General features: G+C 42.6%; 1 protein-coding gene across 5 annotated transcripts in view; it reads left to right on the top strand.

The window, feature by feature from the left end:
- DOCK11 (dedicator of cytokinesis 11) overlaps positions 1-25,687 on the top strand; it is a 1,707,663-nt gene that overhangs the window by 1,112,426 nt on the left and 569,550 nt on the right. For all 5 annotated transcript variants that reach the window (XM_069612850.1, XM_069612848.1, XM_069612847.1 and 2 more), the window contains 2 exons: positions 17,188-17,235; positions 18,485-18,627. In XM_069612850.1, the coding sequence (XP_069468951.1) occupies positions 17,188-17,235; positions 18,485-18,627 (191 nt within the window). The remainder of the gene's footprint in view (positions 1-17,187; positions 17,236-18,484; positions 18,628-25,687) is intronic.

Below are 25,687 nucleotides of genomic sequence, written 5' to 3'. Positions count from 1 at the left end.
CGATCAAGAGTAGCATTGGGGGGGGGGGCAGAGGGGGCTCTGTTTCACTCATTTCCTTTTAGGTATAGGTAATACTTTACTGCCACCTGATGGAGCCAACATTAAGGGTGTAGAGTGGGGGTTAGGAGGACATAATATTGGTAGATAACAGTACTTTGGCTACATGCCCTTCTCCACAGTCATGGGTTGTGGATTTGTTACAAGCATTTACATGTCACTCCCAGACATGTTTTGTGTTTTTTTCACATTGGCTGGCGGATCTGTCAAAATAGTGCAAAGAATTCCAACGTTTCCTCTTATCAGGTTTTCATTGGCAATCCCATGCTTTAAGTGAGATTTAAAATGCTTTTCTTTGTACTTAACCTTCTTCCTACATGCAACCAATTTTTCTTGTGGTGTTGGCCCAACTGAACTCAGTTGCCAGGGACCTGAACTCGACCCAGTCAGTGTTTGCTTTTACCTCTGAAGAGAAGTCTACATTTCACTAGTGAATAAAAACATCTCGTTTTATAATAAAGTCAGCAATTTGCAGTCTGAAAACATGTACTTGTATGGGGAATCTCACATGTCAGGAGAGGCTGATCAGGATCACTTCTGTAAAGCTAGCAGATCTGTGGCAGAGTAAGTCACCTCGGGCCAGTGATTCTGAAAAAATTGGTAGAGCTGGAGAGCTGTCAATTAAAAGTCAGGATCATTTACAAAAGGCCGTCAGGGTCCCAGCAGAGTTAGTCACATGACATGGTCACCTTAAATGGCATGGCCTGGCTGTGTCCGAATGAGGCCCAACTACATGAATGGCATTATTTGTGTTAGGAATGTTTGGCAGGGTGTACTAGTTAGATATATGCTTGATTCACAGTAAACCCTATTCCATTGCACTGCTTTATCATTATTTTCTTCGGCCAGAAGCTGCTGGTTTTTAAAACAAAAGATAAACACCATGTGTCATGTGCGTGATCTAAAGCCAGCAGTGCATGCCTTCACTGCGTAAGGCTGGGGTAATAGAGGTCATTAAGACAACTCAGAGGAATATTATATTTTCAGGAGAGGGCACAGTTCAGCAAAACCTATCAAGAAATGTATCCGCAGTTAAAAAAGGTTGTGAAAAATGCCTGTAATCCAAGCTCCTATTCAACAATGTGCAGCAGGCATTGTAGAATGAGAGCTCAGTTGGTTCCATGCCAATACATATCATGCCAGGGCTGAGTATGGCAGGAGAAGGATGGATATTCTGCATGTCTCCAGGTCTATAATGTATGGGATACATTACATCTGGAGACTAAGTACAACAAATGGTGTTGCAACAGGCAAGGACATTAACAGTTAGATGGACTTGGCCATCAACATTTATTGAACAACTAGCTGGGCTACCCGGCTTTGCCCGTGTCCTGATCGAGTGGTATCTCATGTGTCGTGGAGGATGTTGCTCTTGTCCTCTTGTCAGCAAGCCTTGCCTTGCTTCAGTTTGCTCTGGTGTCTCATGTGCCCTGGAGGATGTTGCTCTTGTCCTCTTGTCAGCAAGCCTTGCCTTGCTTCAGTTTGCTCTGGTGTCTCATGTGCCCTGGAGGATGTTGCTCTTGTCCTCATGTCAGCAAGTCTTGCTTCAGTTTGCTCTGGCATCTCATTTGCACTGGAGAAAGTTGCTCTTGTCCTGTGGTCGGCAAGTCCTGCTGCTGTTTGTTGTTGTGTTTCAAAAGCTCTTGATATTGATTTTTGCCTTGCATCAGATGGAACTTTTCCAAGTGATGTTCGTTTTTTGTGCAATGTTTCAGTCACTCAATGGCTTTAGCACATTTGAGAAAATGTCCAAGAAATATTGATTGATTGTGCTCTCTTCTCGTGAATGAATTTAAGTAAACTGTAACCTTGCCATTTCCCATATTTGGAGTGGCGTGATAAAAAGAAATTAATTCCCTTTAAAAATGCTTTAATAAACACTTTTGAACTGTATACAGTACTAATACATTTCAAAGGAATAAACAACACATTGAACATTTTGCTTTAGAAACTTTTCTAAATGTTGTCTACTTCTAGTACCTACTGTAGTGAATCAGGGTGAGCATCAGTAAATTATGGTATCTACAGAGTGATTTGTTTGCATCCAAACATAGATTCCAATTTTGCCCCAGACAAATGAGGAATCCATGCAAAATTTGGTAGCAGTGGGTTCAACGGTGTGGATTTGTATAGCCGGAGTAACATACAGACACACATCCAAAATTTTGTTTGCATATAAGATTTTTGCATCCAACCATAGACGACGATCTTGGCCCAGACAAAAGAGGAATCCATGCAAAATTTGGTAGACGTGGGTTCAACGTTGTGGTTTGTATAGCGGGACAAACATACACACATACATACATTTTGCTTTATATATAAAGATGAATATATTATATATTAAAGAACTAAGAACAGAAATATGATCTGGTTGATAGGTAGTATGTATAGTGTTGTACCAGGCCTGAAAATGATCAGGCCAGATGGTTTTGTCAATATTTCTTTTGGTAAAGGTTAAGTTAGCTATGCATTCATGTATATTCATAATCTAATAGCTAACACAGAGCTGTACACTAAGTAGGTACTAATTTGTGTCTATGCATGAGATTTATAAAGCACGCACCTAGCTGGGAAGCATTGCAAGCACTAGCGATACAGCCAGGGGTTAACAGGTGGGGTAAAGGGGCAGTAGAGGTTACTGGGATGAATAGGGGAGCAGGGGAAGAGTGGGGGTCCACGGAGTGGGAGAAGTAGGTTTGAGTGCCGTGGTTGATGATATATTCTTTTGAGAGTAGGGTCTTCAGGTCAGTGTTGGATGGAGGGAGCCAGTTTGATCTGTTTTGGTAACATGTTCCAGAGACAAGGTGCGCAGCAGGCGAATACCCTTTTCCCTAGTGTGCCCCTCTTGAAATGATCTGTATGCAGTTTGGTGTGTTGGCATTTAGAGTTGGTGATATTTTATGCCAGGTTCAGGGTTCTTTTAGTTCTATCTAATTTGTAAGGGCTGCAGACTGTCTTGATTATGATACATAATTGAAAGGGTAGCCAGTGCAGCTGGTTGAGGATGGAAACTATTTATTCAAACTACCTTAATCCCATGATGAGTCATGATGCAGTGTGATGGGCATGTTTCACAAGGACCAGCATGTTATCAAGGGCACATGCAAGTTGCATACTACTGCTGTCATTTACCATAGTGCTCTCCTGCTTTCTGTTTTTCAAGCTTCAGACGAACAATGAAGACAAAAAAGCTATTTTATTTGTAAAGATTGAAATATGGGCATAGTGTGCCAATCTGGAAAACAATAAAAATAACTGCAGTATGTTTGAGAATAGTTCAAAGGCTATACAACTGCAAGTTATATTTTAAACACAGTGCAGTGTGTGGAGGTATTTGACTTCCGGGCCCAAGTTTTCGGATGTCTTTTGGCTTTTTCTATTTGTAAAAAAAATGCCCAAAAGGGCATTAACGTAAACACTGTTAAAGGCATTCTGCTCCTTATATTTGCTGCTGCCTTTGTGTAATAGCGAAGATTCATGTGGAAGGCATGTTTTATTTTCCTTATGTAAGTGTTTATGGTTTAGTACAAAAAGAGTGAGATTCTCTTGGAATTTAATGGAAAAGTTGTGTTACTTGACTGTGATTGTAGTTCACCAGCGTTGGTATCTTCCATAGATCCCCATTCATCTTGGGAATACTGGGTAAACCAGACATGAAACCGTTTTGAAATCCCCATGCAGGAATCCATGATCACAAAAGCAAAAATCATGATGACACAAGCACGACTCATGGACAAAAAATTTGGAAAATTCTCCTTGAGACCAGTTCTTAATTTCTACACAGCAAAAGCAGTGCCTGCTATTTCCCATGGGGCAGAGGCGATGCCTATGATACCCGAGAGAATCTGGATAAAACTGGAAGGCCTATTCTGGAGGAAACTTCTGATGCTCCCACAATCAACGCCTATGGCGTCGATTCGCAGAGAAATCAATGTCCTTTCTCTAAAGGGAAGAGTCAATTTAAACACTCTGATGCTACATCGGAAAATCAGACTATCCTCTGAGAAGATCTTTAAGCTATTAAACAAAGAGCTAAACAAAGGCTCAAACACCATCCTTTCCACTTGGGTGCAAAGAAACACGGAAACACTTGCCGAAATAGGAAGCTCATGGGAAGAATTGGAATGTAATCCAAACAAAACTGTCAAACAATTCAAGGAAATGGACTGGATCAAAACACTAGAAGACGCCGCGAAATACAAATAGGCCTTGGACCTACCGGTCAACCATCAAAAACATAACGAGCCTATGAGCTACTTGCTAAAAGGTCCCAGCAAGCAAATTAGAAAGACATACCTAAGGGCCAGGCTGAGCCTTCTACACACCAAAGAAATTCTATTCATCAGAGGCTCTGCCTCCAACAACCTCTGCAGATTCTGTAATAAAACAGATACAGTGGAAACCCTGAGGCATCTTTTGGTGTCATGCCCTGAACTGGCCTCAAAAAGAATGACCCATATGGGACACCTATTTAAAAACAGATGGTGTATGGAAGAAGACTACTGGTGGAACATTCTGATGTCGGGTGAAAACACCAAAACAGTAATTGCGGTCGGACAGTTCTTTCAGAACATAAACTTGACGAGAGAGGTAACAACCTGACAACCTCAAAAACAAACCGCACCAATGGAAACAAAGGATCAAATGAAGAAGCATTTGTTTAGGATAAAATGAAGAACCATTTTGTAAAAACTGTGATAAACAGTTCAATCAAAATAAAATTAAAAAAAATTAAGAGAAAACACTTTTAACTTTCAACAGAACAATCTCACTGCAGTACTTTGACCCTTTCCCTTGTTAGACCCAGGAGGGAGAGAGGCTGAGGTGTCACCTCTGTGAATCATGATAGATTCAAACATAGTTAATCAGAGCGCACAAGAAGGCAGATGGGCCGCATGCAAATCTATGAAAGATGCCAACACTGGACATCTATAGTTGCAGTTCAGCAACTAAACCTTCTCCAGCATAGATTTGCATATTAAAATAAACTACAGAGCAGTAAATGAAATGAGCAAGGTGGATGAGGCTAGACTCCCCTTATGCACAATGATGCTGTAGCACTGCACGTCCCACTGCTGGGTCTGCACAATAACGCCTGATTCATATGTGTGGCATAATCCAGGTGGCCATATTAAAGAGGTCAATCAGAGAAATCCTGGCATAAAAACCTGTGGTAGCAGCTATAGCCCATGTGCCGTGAGACGTCATGGGTCCAACTCAGGCCCGCCCTGGCATATCTTAGCAATACTTAATGCAGATGATGATCAAACATGGCAGGTCTTCTTTTGAAATGGCATGTACTTTTGCAGACCCTCAAACACTCTTACAAGTACTAATGAAAGGCTCCCGGAATATCAACGGAGGGTTGAGACCTCGTGGCGGCATGAGTTAATTTTTTTCAAAGCTGGTTGGAACATAAGTGGCTGCAAAGGTAACACTGTAGTGAGAGTCTTCCGAAGAAAAGTCATATAGATCCAGAGGATCAATTGGGCCTGATAAATGTGGTATGAGGCTCCTCGGAAGAGAGTGCCTGTAGTTTGCCCACTCTATGTGCAGATGTGATCGATACCCAAAAGGTAGTCTTCCAACGAAACCACTTCACCTCAGTCCTGTGCATAGACTTACAGATTCATGACAATGTTCTGACACCAACACTGTGCTGGTTGAGATTGCAGTGGAATCTCCTTCAAGAGACCCTTAAAAAACAGCTTCACTGCCAAGCCTGAGAAGAAGAATCCCAAGCCGAATGAGGAAGCCCGGATGGGGCCAAATGCAAAAGATAGTTTGGCATATTGTGAGGAGGAAAATCCAAGGGGTTGAGAGCTTCCTCCGAAAACCAGGAACAGAACTGCTTCTACTTTGTGACAAAAATACAGTGCCAACATTGGATCCAGTCCCTGCTACACCAGTGCGTAGGGCTGATAGGACCAGCCCTGAACAATTCCTGAACCCCTTGACAGAGGAACTAGTTAGAAACTACCAGGTTCCAAAGAAACATGGTATTCAAGACTGCATCTCCCAAGATACATCATGTTTATAGATCCAAACCCTGGAGCAGATTCTCGAATGTCTTTCAGGGAAATACATGATATAGAGAAACACTAGCAAACCCTGAGATTTCCCTTTGTCAACAGGTGTGGATCCTCAAAGGAAAATATGAAACGTATGCAAACTCCACATCTCCAGCAGCAGCGTGCATGAAAGATAACTGCTCTGCAGTTACAGCATTTAAGAAGAGAAATTCTTCCTTCCCCTTTCCCAAGTAGGAAACGATTTTGCGCAGGTGGGAACTTACTAGCGTTTATCCTGTCCCTTGGTATGACCTTTTAACCACTGGAACCCCCAAAACAAACTTCTGTACAGGAGGACACCCATGAGTCAAGGCAGGAGCAAAGCTATATTATAAACAAAAGATTTTTCCCATTGGCTGTATTATTGTTCACTATTTCATAGTTATTCATTGAATGCAAATAAATGCAAATATACTTTTTCAGGACAAATTAACACTCGTTGGCGTAATTGTGCTTGAAGAGAACAAAGTTTAAATATTGATCAGTGCAGTATAATTTCTTATTTCTTACACACAATTTAGGAACACATCATATCAATAATTGCCACCTTATTACTCATATACACATAGGATAAAGAAATGGAAAAAATAAAATTAAACAAAAACACTAATCAGTGATTCACAACTAAATCTCTGGACAAAGAACCCTAGTCTCAAAACCAATTAAATGACTAACAAACATAAATGAAACAATCTACACTAATTCAAACATCTGTTCTTTACTCGTGTGCTACAAGCATCCAATGTTCACTAGTCGACATAATAACAAGGTAAATGATGAAAGGAAACTTTTTGGTGCGTATACTTTGAGCACTTTCCTCAAGAACAACTAGGTGTGTCTCTAATAAATTGAATGGGCCCAGAATAAATGTGATAAACTGTCTGACAAATATTGCATGATCATGCTAATCACTCCATATGGAATTAGATTCTTTACAATTTGTTAATCTGGAAATAAAGTCAAGTTGAGATTGCTTCTTTTTTAGTAGAAATCACAGGCCATTAAATAATCAAGTTGAGATTGCAGCAAATGTAGTTCACAATTATCTGTCGGTTAAAGGATGAAAAGGAGAAGTATATCTTCAATCAGGGATGATTGGTCTAGACAATACATAGAACGATTTTGTACATGTATTTCTAAAACATGTGAAAATTTGATAGCGACCCAAATGGATCTAATGTGATACTTTAATTTGCCATTAGTGAGCAAGGAATATACATTTTAGCCAGACTTCATCAGTTGACCTTTTGTGTGAAGACAGTTGAATAAATGATAAGGGTTGTTGGGGTTATATCAAATTAGAATTGTATCCATAATGTATAGTATACATTCACTATTAGGGTTCCCTTCCATAACCATCACACATTTTCCTTTCTGTCCACATTAGCAGATTATCTGTGGCATCCTTGTAGCCGCAGTTTTGGGTTAATACACAGTTACATTGTGGCGATTGTGGCACAATGATGTCATATCCCATTTGTCGATACAAAGACCCAAGCTTATTTGCCTCGTCTGATTGCACAAGATGTAACCATACTAATGATAGAGATTTTCAATAATTGGGTTCAACAAATATTTCTGGAATGGCTCAAATGTGCATAACACTTCTGTTATTAGACCTAAATTGTAGTCATAAGTAAACATTAGACTCTAAACAAAATATTTAATGATGTTCTATCTAGACATTTAGGTCAAAGTGAACATGTTGCTTAGAATAAGAAACAGCCAACTGTTGTGAGCCTCACATCAACATTGCTCAATCAAAGATCTTGTTGAGAACCGGTCAATGACTGTCCATTCTATAAATTCAGGTATATTCCTTAAATGGGGACAGTCAGGAGGCAAGGCAGGAGTAGCACCGGACAAATACCAGCTCCTGCACTTTGAAACCAAATGAATGAATTCCAAGATGGTGGCAAGACTTTGCAAGACTTCCTTCCCCTAGTTTGGAATAAGAAGCCAAATAACTGATCAATCGAAAAGTTTGCCGCCGCCATTGGGAAAATGGTGAGGGCTTTATAACTGAGACTAAGAAACACAGGCAGTATCTTTTAGGCTGGGAGCTGAGAGGAGTTTGCTGAGGTAGCAGGAGAGCACCACAGCAGAGGGTGTCCCTTGAGCCCAGAAGAGGGGTGTGCTGCAGTGAGGGAGAGAAGAGATCCTGAATTCCAAAAGAAGGGTGTGATTCAGTGAGAGGGAAAAGAGCCTCCCCAAACCCCCAAAAGGGGTCTCCACTGAGAGAAGAGAACCCCTCTTGAACCTCAAATGTGGGGTCAGCTCCATTGAGGGGGAGAAGAGTTCTTGAATGCCAGAAAGGCTTTGTGGTCTAAAGAATAAGTGATGATGACTGAAAGCTAGTGTGACTTAAACAGGAGACCTTCCATGCTTGGAATGCTTTTGTGTTTGCTGTCTTTCATTTATATTCCTGGGTTCAAAGACTATGGGCCTCATTCTGACGTTGGCGTTAAGGGACACACACGTCCCTTATGGGTCCCGTTAGGGGACCAAGCCGCTAATTACGGGCCTGCTATAAGCAAGACCGGTGCCGGTAATCCCTTACTGCCCAATTCCGAGGTCCCCTAACGGGAATGGTTTGTGTCCCCTTATGGGTCCCGTTAGGGGGCCAGGCTGCTAATTACGGGCCTGCTATAAGCAGGCCCGTAATTAGCGCCTCCCCCATTCACATTGAGCCCTATGGGGGCTCAAATGGGAATGGGGAATGGCATTTGGAATGGGGACTTACCGGGTCCACCAAAGGGCGGAATGTCCCGGTAAGTCCCCACTCCACCAGATCGGACCCGGACACGATTTTGGAGGCAGCCATGGCGCAAATTGCGCCATGGCTACCTCCAAACTCAGACTGAGGCCCTATATCTCCTAAGAGTGCATGGTCCTGCCACCCTGAACCAAATTTAATGCAATAGACTTGTTTAATTGTTTAATGAAACCATTTAAACGTATTCCGGTGTTCCACCAGCCATTTTACACTTCTTTGAATATGGACACCTCTGTCGATGGGTGCCCTATCCTCATTGATGTTCTCTCCATAGGTGGCGTGGATGGTAACTTGTTCTCCATCAAACGGACTATCATGGACTGTTGTGAATGGCAGAGGGTCTGTGAAAAGATGCCTCATGAAAAGGTGAAGGTCTGGGTGCTTTATAGACATGCCTCCAGGACTGTTGTCGATGAGAAAGGCTCACTTTGTGTATGTGTGCTTTGTGGATGTCTGCTTCATAACTAAAGGCTCTGCCTATGTCCTTTCCGACTGGTGGGTCACTGATGGAAGTCTTGTTAATGGGGTAGTGGTGGATGGACTTGTGGATGAAGCATCCCCCATCCAGCGGCTGTGGACCGTGATGCCCCTTTTGTGTGGTGACTTCAGTGACTGGTCCCCCGTGAATAACTGCTCCATCAACTGACATTTTGCAAACAAATAAGGTATGTCTTCTTCCCTTTTTTGTTTGTGTTTGGAGTGGAGATGAGCCAGGAAAACCCCACCTGAGGTTGGTTGCATGTCAGATGACACTGAATTACTGTTTGCCTTTTTGGAAAGGGCTGTCCTCTTCTCAGAGTGGTGAAGCAGAGGGGTGAAGTAGGAGCAGCGTTCACAAGTTCTTCCCCTCGGGCATAGCTGACGTGCCTGCCAAAAAAGAAAGTAGCCTGTGTCCTCTAGCATCTTCTATCATTGAGCATCTTAGTAGAAAGAGACTTGAAGAACTTGCAAAAGTAGGGTTTTTGAAGAGAGTGCATGCAGTAGATGTAGTCCTTGTGGAGATCTTTCAAATATACATGGTTCTTCCCACATGGGGAAAAGGGACGTCTCTGCCTTGGGAACCGCCTCACTCTCCTTATCAGATAAGAGGTCTGAAGACTGGGCTGGTAGGGGATGGGGAAGCAGGAAACAAGTGAGCTTCAAAGAGCTGGAACAGCACAGGGAGCATGATCCCCAAAGAAGGATAGGCATATTGTTAAAAGAGGTCCACAGGGAACTGTTTTGAAACACCTACAGGTTCGAAAATGGCCAAATAGTAGGGGCTATGCTTGAGAACTCCCCTGCACAAAATGCTGGGAAAGAATATAACATGGGTGCCAGATGTGGATCCTCAGTCTCCTTGCCTCATTGGTCGAAGAAGAATTAGAAACAAAGGTCCATAATGAGGATAATAGGCTGTGATCTAAAAGCATTTTCTCTTACCGCTATGCATGTATGATTTAACAAGGATTGCAGCCTGACGACAGGAAATTATTCTAGCATGTGAATCAATGAAAGACCCAGTGATAGAGAAGAGGCAACATCCCAGGACTTTAACAATTAGGTTACAACACCAATTTAATGTGGCTTTATCTCACCCATCTCTCGTGGGGGAGGATGGCAGGATTGAATTCTTCTCCTCCTAATCCCGCTTGCTTACCAGTGCCTCCTTTTGACCATCTGCTGAGCGCATAGATTTCAACTTCTGGTTAATAGATATATAGAACTTGTTTCAGAGGTGGAAATGGGCAAAGGCTGATCTCTTAAATTCTTGTCCCCAAAGGGAGTGAAGGGCATTTAGGCCCATACTAGATTACAGGCTCTTGACCAAGTTGGAAGAACAGTTCAAAATGGTGACCTGGGACCAGATCCTCTATACTATGTAGGAGGAGGAGGATGATAGTGTTGTCTCTGGGTCTCCAGGATGCATATTTGCTCTCTTTTCTGTTCCCTAGCCTTTTTCGCTTTTCTGGCTCCATGACTGGATGTGTTTGTGTTCTGTTTTAGGGCTCCAGTGCCTGCGGGACTGTCATTAACACTGTATAAATAAATAAATAAATAAATAAACAAACGAATAAATAAATATTTTCATGTCCTGATGCACTCACACATTCTTCCTCCAAATCTCTCTCTGTGAATTGGCACCTATCCAGAGGGATGGCAACACCTCCTGCACCTCTTATCTTCACTTCATCTTCAACCTCTTTGAAGATCGTTCCTTCCTTCTTCATGTCAGCAGCTGTTCTACTCATCTAAAAATAAAAACTCAGCTGACCCCAAACATCTTGCCAAGTGTCAGCCTGCATCTCTCCTCCAAAATCCTGACATGTCTTGACTTTTATATGATTTTCTGCTACCTGGACACTAATGGTCTACAAGACCCTCTCCAATCTGAAGTTCACAGCCAGCATTCTCACTCAGGTCTCTAAGTTTCCGACCTCTGCCCATCACTGTAAACTATCCTCTATCATAATCCCATTTGACCTGTCAACCATCTTTGATATGGTGGATCATTCGGTGTCCAGTCATTTGGTCGAAAATAAATGGTCGAATGACCATTTGATCGAATTAAAATGGTCGGAAAAAAAAAGGTCCAATTTATTTATTTATTTATTTGTATATTTTTTTTTAGTTTGGTTGCTTAAAAAATATTTTTTAATAAAGAAAAAGGGGGTTTGGGGGGAACCTCCCCATAAATAAAAATAAAAAAAAAAAAAAAATGTGACCTTTTTTTTCCGACCATTTTACATCGATCAAATGGTCATTCGACCATTTATTTTCGACCAAATGACTGGTAACCGGATCATTCCTCTTTTCTTTGTACCCTCGCCGTCTTTGAATTTCAGGACACATCCCTTGACGGGGTTACATGATTTGATGGTTCAGGAAGGGCAAATAAATGACAGGGAGCTCAGGGGGGGGTGAGAGGAGCACCTGCCAAATAAAGCAAGAAGCAGGACAGGGAAGGAAGCAGAAGGGAGGGTCAGCTTCCTTAGAGCAGTAGTTAGAGTGTCTCCTTATCTTGGAACAGCTTTGAAAAGTAGCAAGTAGACCTAAAATCCTTTTCTCATAGGCCATCGCTTCAGACTCTTCTACATTTGTTAGCGTGCCCTAACGCTTCACCCTTAGCACCTTACTTTTCACCATCTACAGTTCTTTCCTGGGCCTACAGATCGATCCCTGTGGGTTCACCTGCCACCTCTTTGCAAATGCCAGATAATCCTTTTCTCCTTCCTTACCTTCACTTCAGACCTCTCTAATCACTTATCTGCCTGTCTCTCTGTGATCTGTCACTGATTGGTCCTATGCTTAACTCTTTCAAGTTCGAAATAATGTATCTTCCTGCTTCCACTTCCCTCTCTGCTTCTTTAACCTATCTCATTTCCACCTGACTTACTCTCCCACTCCCCTAAGGCACACAAACCTGGGGTCCTTTTATGTGGCAACCGTCACTTCCGCCAAATAATGACTTCTCTCCATCAAATAATTACTTCTATCTAGACTGGGGTCAGGTTTAACATGCCTACTACAAAGAAAGTCCACCCCTTCTCACTTATAACTCTACAAATAACCTACTTTAGAACCTGGTTCTGAATATTGCACACTGACCTTCTGCCATCGTCCTCCTCTTCTCCCACCTCCAAACACAACCACAAACACAGCCTTAATCCCTGCTGGCTTTCCCTAAAAAAACAGTCCCTCTAAGAAGTTCAACTGCTTGTATTCAAATTCTTGTATGCTCTTGCGCCTCCATACCCAGGCTATCCTATGTCCAGCTACTCTACTCACTGCACCCTCTGCTCTAGTGCACTCCCACATCTCGCCATTCCTTAACTACGCTGTTCTTCCTCTAATTTCTGCTACTTCTTCCTCCTAGCCCCACACTATTGGAACACCCTTCCTCTTTATGTCAAAACACTACTACTATCCACTCCTTCAAGTCTGCACTAGAGCTCCACTTCCTTAACTGAAAAGGAGCCACGCTTCTCCCACTCTCCCTTGCACCTGTCTCCACTGCACATACTGCCCTGTATATTCAGTCCCTTCAGACTAATGTAACATATCTGGTCTGTGCTGTACCCAGTCCCTAGTGCATGTATTTCCCACCATCCACTGGTCAGTCTATCACTTCTTTGCCAGCTTTACCCACTTCTTCGCTCACTGATGCAAAGCACAGGATTGCATTGTTGACTGTTGTGTCTGTTTTCTGTTTCTGGCGGAACACCCTGTACCATAAATAAATAAATAAATAAATAAATATATGAATAAAATACAAACATAGACGTTGGCTGCGTACGTCATCCAGGCGAGTTATTAAAATCTTAGCACCATGATGCCTTTGTGAATGTGAGATGTCAAGCTATTTAAATCTCCATCTACCTACCTAAAGGTGTTTACAAATATGAAGGATGTAGTAGCGGCTTATTGGTATTAGGTTATATTATCCCCACCAATAATATCGCCATACATATGGTCATGGGGTAAGGCCATAGGCGATATTATTAGTGGGGATAATTTATGGGGTTATTGTGACCGGAGGTTGCGGGGTGTCCCCCGCTCCATTAAATACATTATGGGGGTTGCTGGGGTGTGTCCCCGCAGGTTCCATGGCTTAATATCACCACAAAAATATGGCGCTATTCTTGTATGGCACTATTGTTGTGGGGATATTAACACATGGAACCGGCTTATCTTGGTGGTTCATCTCTTCCTCTGCTTGTCCGCTTGTTTATTCTTCTAGAAGTTTAGTATCTAACATAATGCTACTCTGTATAGAGGATAGCGGCTGCTGTATCCTTTGCTTTCAATCATATGGGCTTCCTTGAGCACCCTGCATGCATTTGCTAAGGGCTATTATTAGAATTTGAGCCCTTGTGCTATTCTTCATCCTTTCCTGTTACTGCTTTAGCAGTCTTTCAGGAGGTGATGTGTTTGTGGGAAGAAGGTGTCCATTTAAAGATCAAGCTACTTATGTATCATAATGCTCTTGCTGGTGGATACAGCCCTCTTCAGGGCATTTGTCCAGGGAGAAACTGGGTGGAACCAAAGTCATGGAACTCATGCAGCACCTTTCTGTGACAGCGCCAGAAGTGGTCAATTAAAGCTACGTTCCCAGCCCCCTGTTGCATCATAATTGAACCTACTATTAAAACCTGCATATTTCACCTGATGGGTCTTTACAATTGATGGCAGTGCCTCTTCCCCAACAAAGTAAAATAATCTACATATTTGTGAGTCTAAAATAAATGTGACAGCTTTCCGGCCTCCCTTGAAATTCCATAGCGGAGCCTATGGGTCCATGATAAATTCTCCTGATGCCGAAGAGGAAGCGAGTATCTCCACCAGCATCTAGTCCTCCTCTTTGCTCACATCAGTTGAGGTCTCCTGGGCCTGCTCCTTTCACTTCCTCTATTCAGGGCAAAAAAGTAAGACACAAACTAAAGGCACAAATTATTGCAAGATGAGAAATTAACAAACTGAAGTAAAAGCAAACGTACACAACTAAAAACCAACTTCCTAACTAGTCAAACACCCTGTCCCTAAACATCACAAAGCAAAATGTTGTGCTTTCTATATTTTCCCTCTTCTTTTCTAACTTCTCCCCTACATGTTTGACCACTCCCTTTCTTGTCTCTACTCTCCAGATGTTTGTCAGACATGACTCACTCCTTAACACATCTGCAGAGTCAGAAGCTGCACGGCATTTGTTTAACCCCACAGTCTCTATCCCAAATTCTCAAATTGTTTGGCATAGAGTGAGTTCTTCTGATTGGCGTCTAAAGTACCAGTCGTTCAAGATGTCCGATTGGCCCAAGGTCTTTCTGAAATTTCCAAATCAGATTCAATCATTCCAAATGTTTTACGAACTTGATCTCCTCCATGACTCTGACAGATATATGCGAAAACACGTGCACTTGGGTTGATTCAGTCATACCTTGTTAGGCAAAAACCTGTGCAGTTCCCTCTGGGACCACTGCAAAAGATTTAAGACTACAGGTGTTTGGCAGTAAACCAACTTGGTAGCAGTCTGTACCACACAGATTCACTTGGTAGCTGTGGCTGAGCAGTCAGACTTCCCTCAAGAAGAGTTGGCAGTATACAGAGTATTCACAATAGGTCAGAAGAGCACAGTAGAACAAGTAAACACTGACCAGAGTTTGGTGTAAAAGAGATATAATTATTTATTTAAAACCACATCTAGAAAAACACACAGGCACTAATAGTAAGCAATTCAAAAACATGGTCACTAAAAGATATACACTCCCTTAGAAGAATTTTAGACAAGTCTTAAGTAAAGCCCCACTTATTTTCAGACCGCGGTGAGCGCTTAACGCAGATGGGAGAGAAAAGCAGAGTATAATATGAAACAGATCCCAACCCTTTCATAAGAACAAAACAAGAGAGGGAGGCAACTAAAACCATGAAGTTAGAGTTCAGAAGGCCGGATCCACTTTAAGAGGATCAGAACGAAATGTGTCCAAGGTCACAAGGTTGAAGTGCACAGGAGTCTTGCAAAGGTTCAAAAAAGAGTTGGACCAAAAGAAAGGGACCCGTTAAAATGTCAAGGCGGCCAACCCAGTCCAGAAGGTTAAGGGATTATTATGACCTTGTAGCAATCTTTAGAAAGGGAGGCCTGGCGGACACAGTACCTTGAAGTGGTGAGAATACTCCAGCAGGGGCAGTTGTTCCTGGCAGCGGATGCAAGTCGGTGCTTCGTCCGGGGGAAGAAAGGATCTCGTCGGGGAGGAAGACAGGAGTCCGTTGCACTGCCAGGGAAGAAACCAGCCGCGGAGTCCTCAGGTACAAGGAGCGGTCCTTTTATTTGCGGTCCAGTGTTAAGTGGCTATCTGGTTGCAGGGGTGCTTGGCACGGGCAATTCGACCACAAGACGGCCTGGGATGTGAAGAGAAGAAGGTAAACCGGTTGTGCCCACCAGTCAGGGGAAGAAGCCTCTCCAGTCGGGAGAACTTCTCTGTCGTCGGGAAGTGGTGAGTCGGTTCTGCAGGGCTCCACCGGTGGTGTCGTCATGGTAGGTCAGCTCAGCTTCTCCCTCATCAGATTCTCAAGTCCTGTGGCGCCTTCTGAAGTTCCAGTCCCCAAAGCCCTGCTTTTATGCAGCACACCCCCATTCACTCAGCCTAGCTGTCAATCAAACATGCTAAGTGGTGAGCCGGCCGGCTCACCACTTGGGCCAATCACACAAGAGTGAGACTTCAGTTACCAAGGTAACTCAGTCCAGGGTGCCTAAACCCCCTCCCACACCCCCTGTGGTACCCAGACAGAGTGGCACCACTTTTGGAGGCTTCTGTGGAGAAGCCCACCAAAAAAGTGGAACAAAGGGCTCAACTTGGGTTGGAGTCACAGAAGAGAACACAAACGCCATTTTAGAATCGAGCCCTGGCAAAAAATACCAACCGGCGAATTAATATTAATTAAATAAACCGGCGGTATGTTCAAGGCTATGAGAATTAAATAATTAAAGTTGGTAGCCTCGAACAATGGGAAAATCCCATAGGGATATATTCGTGGTCGAATATAAAAAGTAGTATCCACTGCCACCAGCCAAAACTCGATCAGGGGGGACGGAGACGTGCCCCCTCCACTAACAGACCCCGGGGCAATCGAATTGCCCCGACCAGTACGTCCACAATATGACGGTTTTTACTGGTTTCTGTTAATAATTTGGGACTAGTAAAGCCAATGGTGACTTTACATGCCCTGGGAGACAGTAGTCAGTCCCAGGGTATGGAGTCTATGGTGGGGTGTCACTATGACACCCCTGTGTCATTGCACGGAGGGTGCTGTGTAACACACATAGTAAAAACACATGAGACCCTATGGAGTAAAGGACCCCATAGCCCATAAAACACATTAACAGTCAAAGGAACACCATAAATCATGTCCAAGAGTGGGAGAAAAAGAGTCTCACTCTTGGCAGGAGAAAAAAACAAACTCTAGAAATCCAGCAAAGCTGCTGGGGGACTCACTAGGTTAGGAAATTCATCCTAAAGAGAGCATTCTCCCTAACATACCTATGTATCAGTTGCGCCAAGTGTGACTAGCGTCAAATCTCCTTTAATAAATCTACAGTCCAATGTTTGTTCAGGACTACTGTTTATATCTTAGGGTGGATACAATGTCTACAGTTGATGACCATTACCGTACATGACTGTTCCAAAATCTCATTAATGTTTTGCCTTTTCCTTGTGTGTAGTGTATAGTAAGTCTCAATTACTTGAAAATATTCCATAAAAATGCTGGAATGTGCAATTTACATCTGACCTTTTGTTTCTCCGTTTTTAGGGTCTGCTTGTTTCACTTCAGATATCTCGGGAAGCGAAATATTGCAAGGTATTATTCAAAAGATTGCATACATTTTCCAGGCTGCAAATGAGTATCTGCACTTTGTAAGCCCCCCGCAGAATTGTGCCCCACCTCACCGCACAAACCCTGTCTTCTATATCTGGCCTTTTCCTGTTGGAGTCCTTATTTTGTTCCTTTTCTAGTCATCCATACAATGCTTTGCTGCCTAATTGGTACATTGGTTCTGTAGAAGAGTGGTGTTGGTAAACTAAATATAATACAATCACCATGGTGTGATAGATACCATTGTAACAGAAGCTACATACTTATCCATGTTAAATGTACTTTTGCCACAAATTCAACATGCATTTGACAAAAGGATGTGAAAATCGACAACACTTATATTTGATATTGTACCATGATTCCTAGCTTAAGATTCAAGAATGAATGTTGTAAACTATGACCCACAACTCCATTGCTTGAACAAACCTTTTTCTTTGTCTGCTATGTTCACATTTAAATGACTTTTAAGAATGCTTATGGTGGAACATTATGGGTTAGCATACAAGAACCACAATGAGACCCACTTCAAGAATCATCTTTTTTTTTGCTTTATGGTAGCACTAGACTAAACTGTGAACAGTGTGCAGGAGATTTGTCCTTTTGTATATTTGTGCATTTGAGTTACATAGATGTATGCTGCATGTTAATATTCTATCACATTTGTTGACGATATCTGAAACAATAAAAGAGACACTTATCTGCACACTGAAAATATTCATTTAGTATTCAAACATTTGGCACTGTCAATTATACAGCAGATTTGCACACACAGTGAACCATTTTTTTATATCCAACCTCACTGGCTACGATCATTATTTCTTTTTTTTTTCTTCAAATTTGCATTTATTACTTTTTGTACAACAGATGCACACACGGTGAACCATTTTTTTATATTCCAACCTCACTGGCTACGATCATTATTTCTTTATTGTTTTTTTTTCTTAAAATTTGCATTTATTACTTGTTGTACAACAGATGCCATATAACCAGTATAATAACAATTTGCTCAACAAAAAAAATAATTCAAATTTCAAAATCAGCACAATGAAAAAGCATATTTATTTATTCTGAGGCCAAAATGATGTTTGGAGTAATGGAAATACAACAGGTGGGACGGTCAAAGCAAGCCACATCCCATGTTTACGTATTCAGTGAGCGTTTCACAAGCCTGGCTAGTTGAACCTGTTACGCTCTTGCCGTAAGATTGACCCATACTGAAATGTTTTTGTTTTAGGATTCATGATGCCTGGTCATCGAAGTATTCTGGGGCTGACAAGAAATCCCAGACAATGCCGGCTGTTCGAACTAGAGCAGGAGTTTTTCAAGCTAGGCTTCAACACCTTAGCACTTTGGAGAGCTCTTTCACACTAAATCACAGTACGTATGCAGCGTGAAAAGAAGGGAAATGGGATTTGACCACAACATTTGTTTTGCTTAAGATGTACATTATTTTATTACAGGTTTATTACTTGAATGGTGATACCTCTGTATTACTTAGAGACTAAAGCATTGGAGCTTACACACAATTGTGGTTTAGTCATTTGTAATTGCCCTCAGGCAATGTGTGTATATTCATTGCTTTATCATCACAGACACTTCAGTATTATTGGTTCAATCAGTGACATATGCAGTTTGATTTGTGTTCTTCTAGGCATGTATGTTGAATTACATAGAACGCTGCAAGCATTTGAGTTGTAAAGTAAAGGAGTCCTGTCTATGTGGGGACATTCAATTATAGCTTTTCCTGCAAAAGCTATGAATGGATGCAAGAGCTAGTGTTCTGGAAGAAAACATCCCCCACATTTGTTCTTAAAGAATCTGGGCACTGGGAGAGCACTGAAGTGACTCGTGGCTTTTCCACATGGCCAGTCAATCTCTGCAGAAGAGTTGAACAGCGCTGCTCCGGGCTATTGAAGACTTCAGGGCCGCCATTCTGCCAGAACCCATAGAAGGTGGAAGACCTTTTCTCAATGGACCTGATGGACTATGCAGTGCCTCTTGTGGCACATAAGGGCCACTCTTCACCTACTGAGATAACACCCTCTTGTCTGGGAAGAACTCTAGCCTGGGGCCCCATGTTGCTGTGATATCGGTCTGTGGGCAAGGGTTAAGAAAATATGCCCTACCACATTTTTTTAAATGTAGGTGGATCTATTCCTGTTGAGCGCCTGTGGTATCTGAGATCAAGTGCTACAGAGGGGTACTTGGAACAATCTTTTGAACTTGAAACATTGATTTAAGATGTTCCAGCATTACAGGATTTAGACACCGATGGATCTCCTGTGTATTCTGGTGCCCATGCAGTGCCTCCCCTTGCAGTGTCTCCCTTGAACCATCCAGACATTGAGCTGACCTATATGGATTAAGGTGTCTGAATATTCGGCAGGAGAGTTGGCACCACCTATCCAACATCTTAGGCCAGGGTAAACCAATGCCGGGTCAATTTAAGTCTGATGGAGCTGGGAGTTTGCCCATAGTCATGCGGTCACGGTCTCACAATGGGGTTCCTTCTGGCTTTTCCAAGCATAGTAGGACTCATGGGCGCACAGGGTGCAGAGGCCGAAGCCAAACATGCCAGGGCATTGAAGAAGATGTTAGGCATCTTCAGCCTGAATTCTTCCCATACCCCTGCCGTGCATTGAGAACAAAACGTTACCTGTGGAGCCAAATCCTAAAAGGTGTCCCTGGCACAATGGCACCTCTTCTTTGAAGATGAAGAATGTTGTCTAAATGAGTTGCCTCTTATAGTGAGACCTTTTGCGGTGCTACTTCTTCTTCTTATCCTGCCGGGTTGGTGATCAGTCTTCAGCCCTTTCTTTTGCTCATGGGGATTTTGAAGGAGTTCTCTTTTTACTCCTTTTGCCCTTCTTATGGCAAAAGCAAAAAAGCTTCACACATATTTCAGTGGGCCTTCGGATGCCTGGACTGGTCATGTTCCTCCCCAAGCAGTATAAACATACACTGTGGAGGTCAGAGACAGATATATTGTTATTATTATTATTATTATTATTATTATTATTATTATTATTATTATTAATAATTTTATTGATTTAGCTGAAATCAATCAACTTTTCAATACATTTTATCATAGAAAAGATCCATTTAGCAGATTACAAATGCAATTAATATAATTCAAAATATTTCCAAGAACATATACACATTAATCATAATGTATGTATATAGAATGTTACCTAAAATGTAAAACATTTTTCATACGTGACATACAATCAGGAAAAAACAGAAATGTCCCTGAAACAAAGACTTACATGATCAGTGTTTTTTTGTTTTTGTTTTTGTGGACCAACACCCACTCCCTCACCACCTAATGACACCTTGATTCCACGCTCACCCACATCCCTGGTCAAGTTATAATTTTTCCAATCCGTCGGGCCCATTCAAAACCAAGGCTGTCAAAAATGTTGCAATTGAAATTCGAATACTGTCCAACTCGGTGGCTAGAATGCGCGCCCACCTTGCTTCTGGGCACAACCCACCAATATAGCCTAGATGATTTGCAAAATATTTCAGTGTAACTTGAATAAGGGCTGGACAATCAATGATCAAGTGTTCAACAGTTTCTTTACATGTTTGATCACGACAAAAGCGACAGAAATTCTGATCATAAGAGATTATCTTTCGTTCGGCCAATAGATCTCTGGTCGGCCATAGGTTTAGGCGAAGTCTCAATATTGCAGATATGATGAAAGGTGAAGGTGACTTGCACAGATAGGGTTCCATAACCCTACATTTTTTTCTGCTAAGTGGTTGCTTGCAAAATGTTTATAGATCAGGCACGCACTTCTTGTGTTAATCCAATCCATTGTATAGATTTTCAGTTTTGCTCTCAGGGTCCTTGGCAAGTATTTCTATGGAGACATCCGCCTGAGCCAGTATGCGATGTATGTTTTTAGTCCATACTTTTACAAATGACTGATCAGAAGAAAATACACACATTGATAACGTGCTGAACACAATATTCACATCGATTGACATCAAACATTTACGCAAAAGTGTGCATAAGCGCCAATGATAGAGAGCATTGAGTGAGATGAGCCCCAATTCATAACGCATCCATGGGCCTGGCACACGTTGCAGGAGATGTAACACTTTTCTCCAAAATGTGGCCTCTAATTTGTTGAAATATGAGCTATGTAACACTGCTCTGGTCTCCAATCCATATAATAACGTTGGAATAATCTTCTGATTCCAGTATGTTAAAGCTGGTGTTAGAGAACATTTCCCGAATTTGAATCGTATTACCTTGGTCTGCGATATGGCAGTGGCCAACCTCTGCTCAATGGACGACATGTGCGTGTCAGGGTAGGGTATGCCATCAAACAACATTCTAAATACATGTATCGTGGCACTACTTCAAGCTTCACATTTTTAATTTTCCAATGCATTTTGCCTCTACATGATTTAGTAGGTAGATAGGTAACAATTTGCATTTTCTGTAAATTGATTATCAGCTCATTTTGATCTATATAGAGTACTGGAGCTGTTAACAATTTCTGCAAACCCATTGGCGTTTTTGATATGGGTACTATGTCATCTGCATACCCATAATGCTCGAATTGGGATGTTATTTAATTATCATGTATGAAGAAATTGAAGAGGGCTGAGCCAGGTGTATCCTGGCTTCAGCCCTCTCGTGGTTGGAATGGGCGCTGAAAGCAGACCCTCTAGTGTTAGTCTAATCTGGATGGAAGTCTGGGAATGAAGGCCATAGATTATATCCACAAGTGTGATGGACATGCTGCCTTCAATAATTTCGACATTAGTAACACTCTTAAAACGGAATCAAACGTGGAATGCAGATCCACAAACGCCATGTATATCGGCTGTCTGGTCGAATGGGCCTGTGTTTTAATGGCATTCAAACAGAGAAGGTTGACCGCTGCCCCAAACCTGCCACGAAACCTGTTTGATTCGGGTTGCGTTGGTGATGCGCACGTGTCAATGCATTAAAGTCTCTCAGGACCAAGTGTGTAAAGATCTTACCGGGCGCATCAAGCAACGCGATTGGTCGATAGTTTGTTGGGGATGAGCGATAGCCCTTCTTAAATATAGGCACAATCAAGGATCTGCACCAACTTGATGGAATTGTGCGAGTTTTCAAGATCACTTGAAAGATGTTGTTGAGTATGGCAGATAAACAAGGGGGGGGTCCTGGGAGTCCCTCTGCCAGACATTAGTCCTGGTTACAAGAGACTTACCCAGAGTCTTTAGCTCACTATCTTTCACAGAGAAAAAATATCCTAAACATATCAGTCTTTGTCGTGCCCTGGGGCAGTCCAGCACCGAAATGCTAGGCAATTCTCCTCTGAACAAGAGTACCAACAGCATCCCCAGACACGTGTTTCGGTCTGGTTGGACCTCATCAGTAGGGAGGAGCTGTGCCTCTCTAAGAATAGTGAGCAAGGGGTCCACGTCTGGATTACCCTAGTAACTTAGGGTGAGACCCAAAGTTACTTAAATATGCAAATTAACAAGGGGGGTCCTGGGAGTCCCTCTGCCAGACATTAGTCCTGGTTACGAGAGACTTACCCAGAGTCTTTAGCTCACTATCTTTCACAGAGACGAAATATCCCAAACATATCAGTCTTTGTCCTGCACTGGGGCAGTCCAGCACCGAAATGCTAGGCAAGTCTCCTCTGAACAAGTGTACCAACAGCATCTCCAGACACGTGTTTCGGTCTGGTTGGACCTCATCAGTAGGGAGGAGCTGTGCCTCTCTAAGAATAGTGAGCAAGGGGTCCACATCTGGATTCCCCTAGTAACTTAGGGTGAGACCCAAAGTTACTTAAATATGCAAATTAAAAAGGGGGGTCCTGGGAGTCCCTCTGCCAGAGATTAGTCCTGGTTATGAAAGACTTACCCAGAGTCTTTAGCTCACTGTCTTTCACAGAGAAGAAATATCCCAAACATATCAGCAGTAAAGCACCGAAATGCTAGGAAATTCTCCTCTGAACAAGAGTGCCAACAGCATCCCAGACACGTGTTTGGGGTGGGACCAAGCCTGATTTGAATATGGTTTTCCCCCTTCTGTAATGGCTTGGCAGGCGAAGAACGATGGTCTGGAAGGTGGCCCAGAGCAACGCCAGTGGTTAACCTTCCAGCCATCACCTCTTTGTTTTTGCTTTGTTGAGTATGGCAGCCCAATGTCTGCGATGTAACTTAAAGGAATAGTTCGGTCAGAAATATTATTGGCCAAAAATATGGCCAATAATAAAACAAATATCTAAAATATATATATATTTTTTAAGTCCCTATGGAAAGTTTCGAGCAAATGAAGCTCAAATGTTAAAATTGCAAGCACTAGGTGGCATCCATTTTGTGATTGAAGTCATCCTCCTCGGCTCTGCCCTTGCGGCACTAAACAAGCAGCAAAAGCCCCCTACTGGGAGCATTTTCTTACTGCAGCCCGAGCAGAGCTGAGGAGGCTGCCTTCACTTTAATTATATGTCTTCTGTGCTCCTCAAGCCCAGGGAAGCACCGAAAACATAAAATGAAGGCAAAAAGCCAAGGCGCACCAATTAAAAATATAACGTTGTTGTATTTGTGATTGCCGTGGTTGGAAAACCACAGCAATCACAAATACAACAACGTTGTTATTTTGACAGCGGCAGCTTTCGTGTGGAGTCTCCTGAGCTCCCCCAACCCTGAGGGAGTCCAGGAGACTCCGAGCAAAAGCTGCCGCATTCAGAATAATAACGTTTTTGGATTTGTAAATACTGCGGCATTTACAAATCAAAAAACGTTGTATTTCTCACTGTGGAAGCTTTCGCTTGGAGTCCACGCGAAAGCTGCCGCAGTGAGAAGCACTGCAGCATTTCTAAACACCCATGTTGTGTTTCTGCCTACAGCAGCTTTCACTTTGGGGCACTCGGGCTCCCCCCGGGGAGCCAGAGAGTCCCAAAGTGATAGCCACGGCCGGCAGAAACGCAACGCGGTTGTGTTTCAAAAACGCTGCAGTTTCTCAGGCTCCTCCGGCTCAGAGTTATTAGAACAGTCACTGCTGTCCCACACCCAATAGAGGGTCAGCATATTGTGATCACTATGTGTCTGGCTGATAATTTCGAATCTGTTGACTGTTTTAAAAAAGGACTCATTCATGAAGATGTAATCAGTTGTGATAGTCGAAGAGCGTCTTTGCCAAGTGTGTTGTGATGGCACATCACTTGGCAGTGAGCCAGTTGCCATCCGAAAATTTCCCTCTGACATAAACATGGTCTATCTAATGACCTCAAGATGATTTGATCGGTTGTTAGCATTTACACAATCTAAATTGAGGTCGCCTGCAATGATGATACTGGTAATGCCATCAGTCATGGCTATGACCTCAAGTAAGTTGGCCAATGGCTTATAAAATGCATCCTTCGAAATACCTGCTGGATTTCTATAACAATTTATAAGAGCTAAACTCTGATGGTGATAAGTAATACGAACCAGCTGGAAGAAGTCATCCGGAGCAGCCCTCAGGTGAATCGCCAGCCCTGCACTTGTCCTCACGGCCATGAGCAGGCCCGATGTAGGTCTATCTCTTGATGAGGTTTTGGCAGGGAGTGAAATAATATCGTGGTCATCCCAAATGGGAGTGTCAACCATCTACGTTTCTTGCAATACTATAATCTCAAATTTCTCAATATGATTGTCTGTAGCTGATTGCATATGAGAGTGATCAAGTGAGTTCCAACTTCCCAGAGACATCTTTTTTAATGTTGATTTCACTAATGGTTATGCATTATTATATTGCGACTCCTCTACATAGGAGACAGCGCGCTCTAAACAATGAGCACAATAACAGCTGCGTAGGAACAGGCCTACTGAGTTTATTTTCTGTATCTTGTGCTATGAGGAAGCCCAACCTGAGCAAATGCATCTTGGCCTTCCAAATAGTGTTGAGGATCACACCTGAAGACATCCAGAATCTAACAATCGTCCATTTGCCGTCACACAAGAACTCTACCTGAAAATGTCTCTGGAAACAATGTCTTCCAAGGCAGGGACTTCGCCAAATGTATTGAAGACACTGGATCGACTCAGGTCATACTTTGCAAAGGGTGCGTCATGACACTTCATAATCAAAGAGTGAAATGCCACATTTGTTTTTTGTTTACTGTTCACAGATGTGCATGTGTTTGTGTGCATCTCACTTTGCAGAAGCACTTTACTGGGTGCTGGTCCCTTGTTATAACAGTGTGTCAATGCACTAGAGGACACAGCCGATCTTGAACACCTAGATGCTGGCTCAGGTAATGTTATAATAGCTGCTGTTGTGACCTGGGCCCTGTCCTGGCTTCAGGTAGAGCAGCATTTACCAAAGCCGCCACAAGAGAGGGCAAGATTGTTTTATCTTTAAGACGCAGTGCAAGATATGCATCGACTGCTTCTTTTATATCTTTAGACCTTGCATCCAAATCAGGATCATGGTCTC

Source organism: Ambystoma mexicanum, chromosome 5p (genome assembly GCF_040938575.1).
Source record: "Ambystoma mexicanum isolate Mex_15411 chromosome 5p, UKY_AmexF1_1, whole genome shotgun sequence".
Lineage (NCBI taxonomy): Eukaryota > Metazoa > Chordata > Amphibia > Caudata > Ambystomatidae > Ambystoma > Ambystoma mexicanum.
The sequence above is the reverse complement of the archived record's forward strand: the minus strand, read 5'-3'. Positions and strand labels throughout refer to the sequence as shown.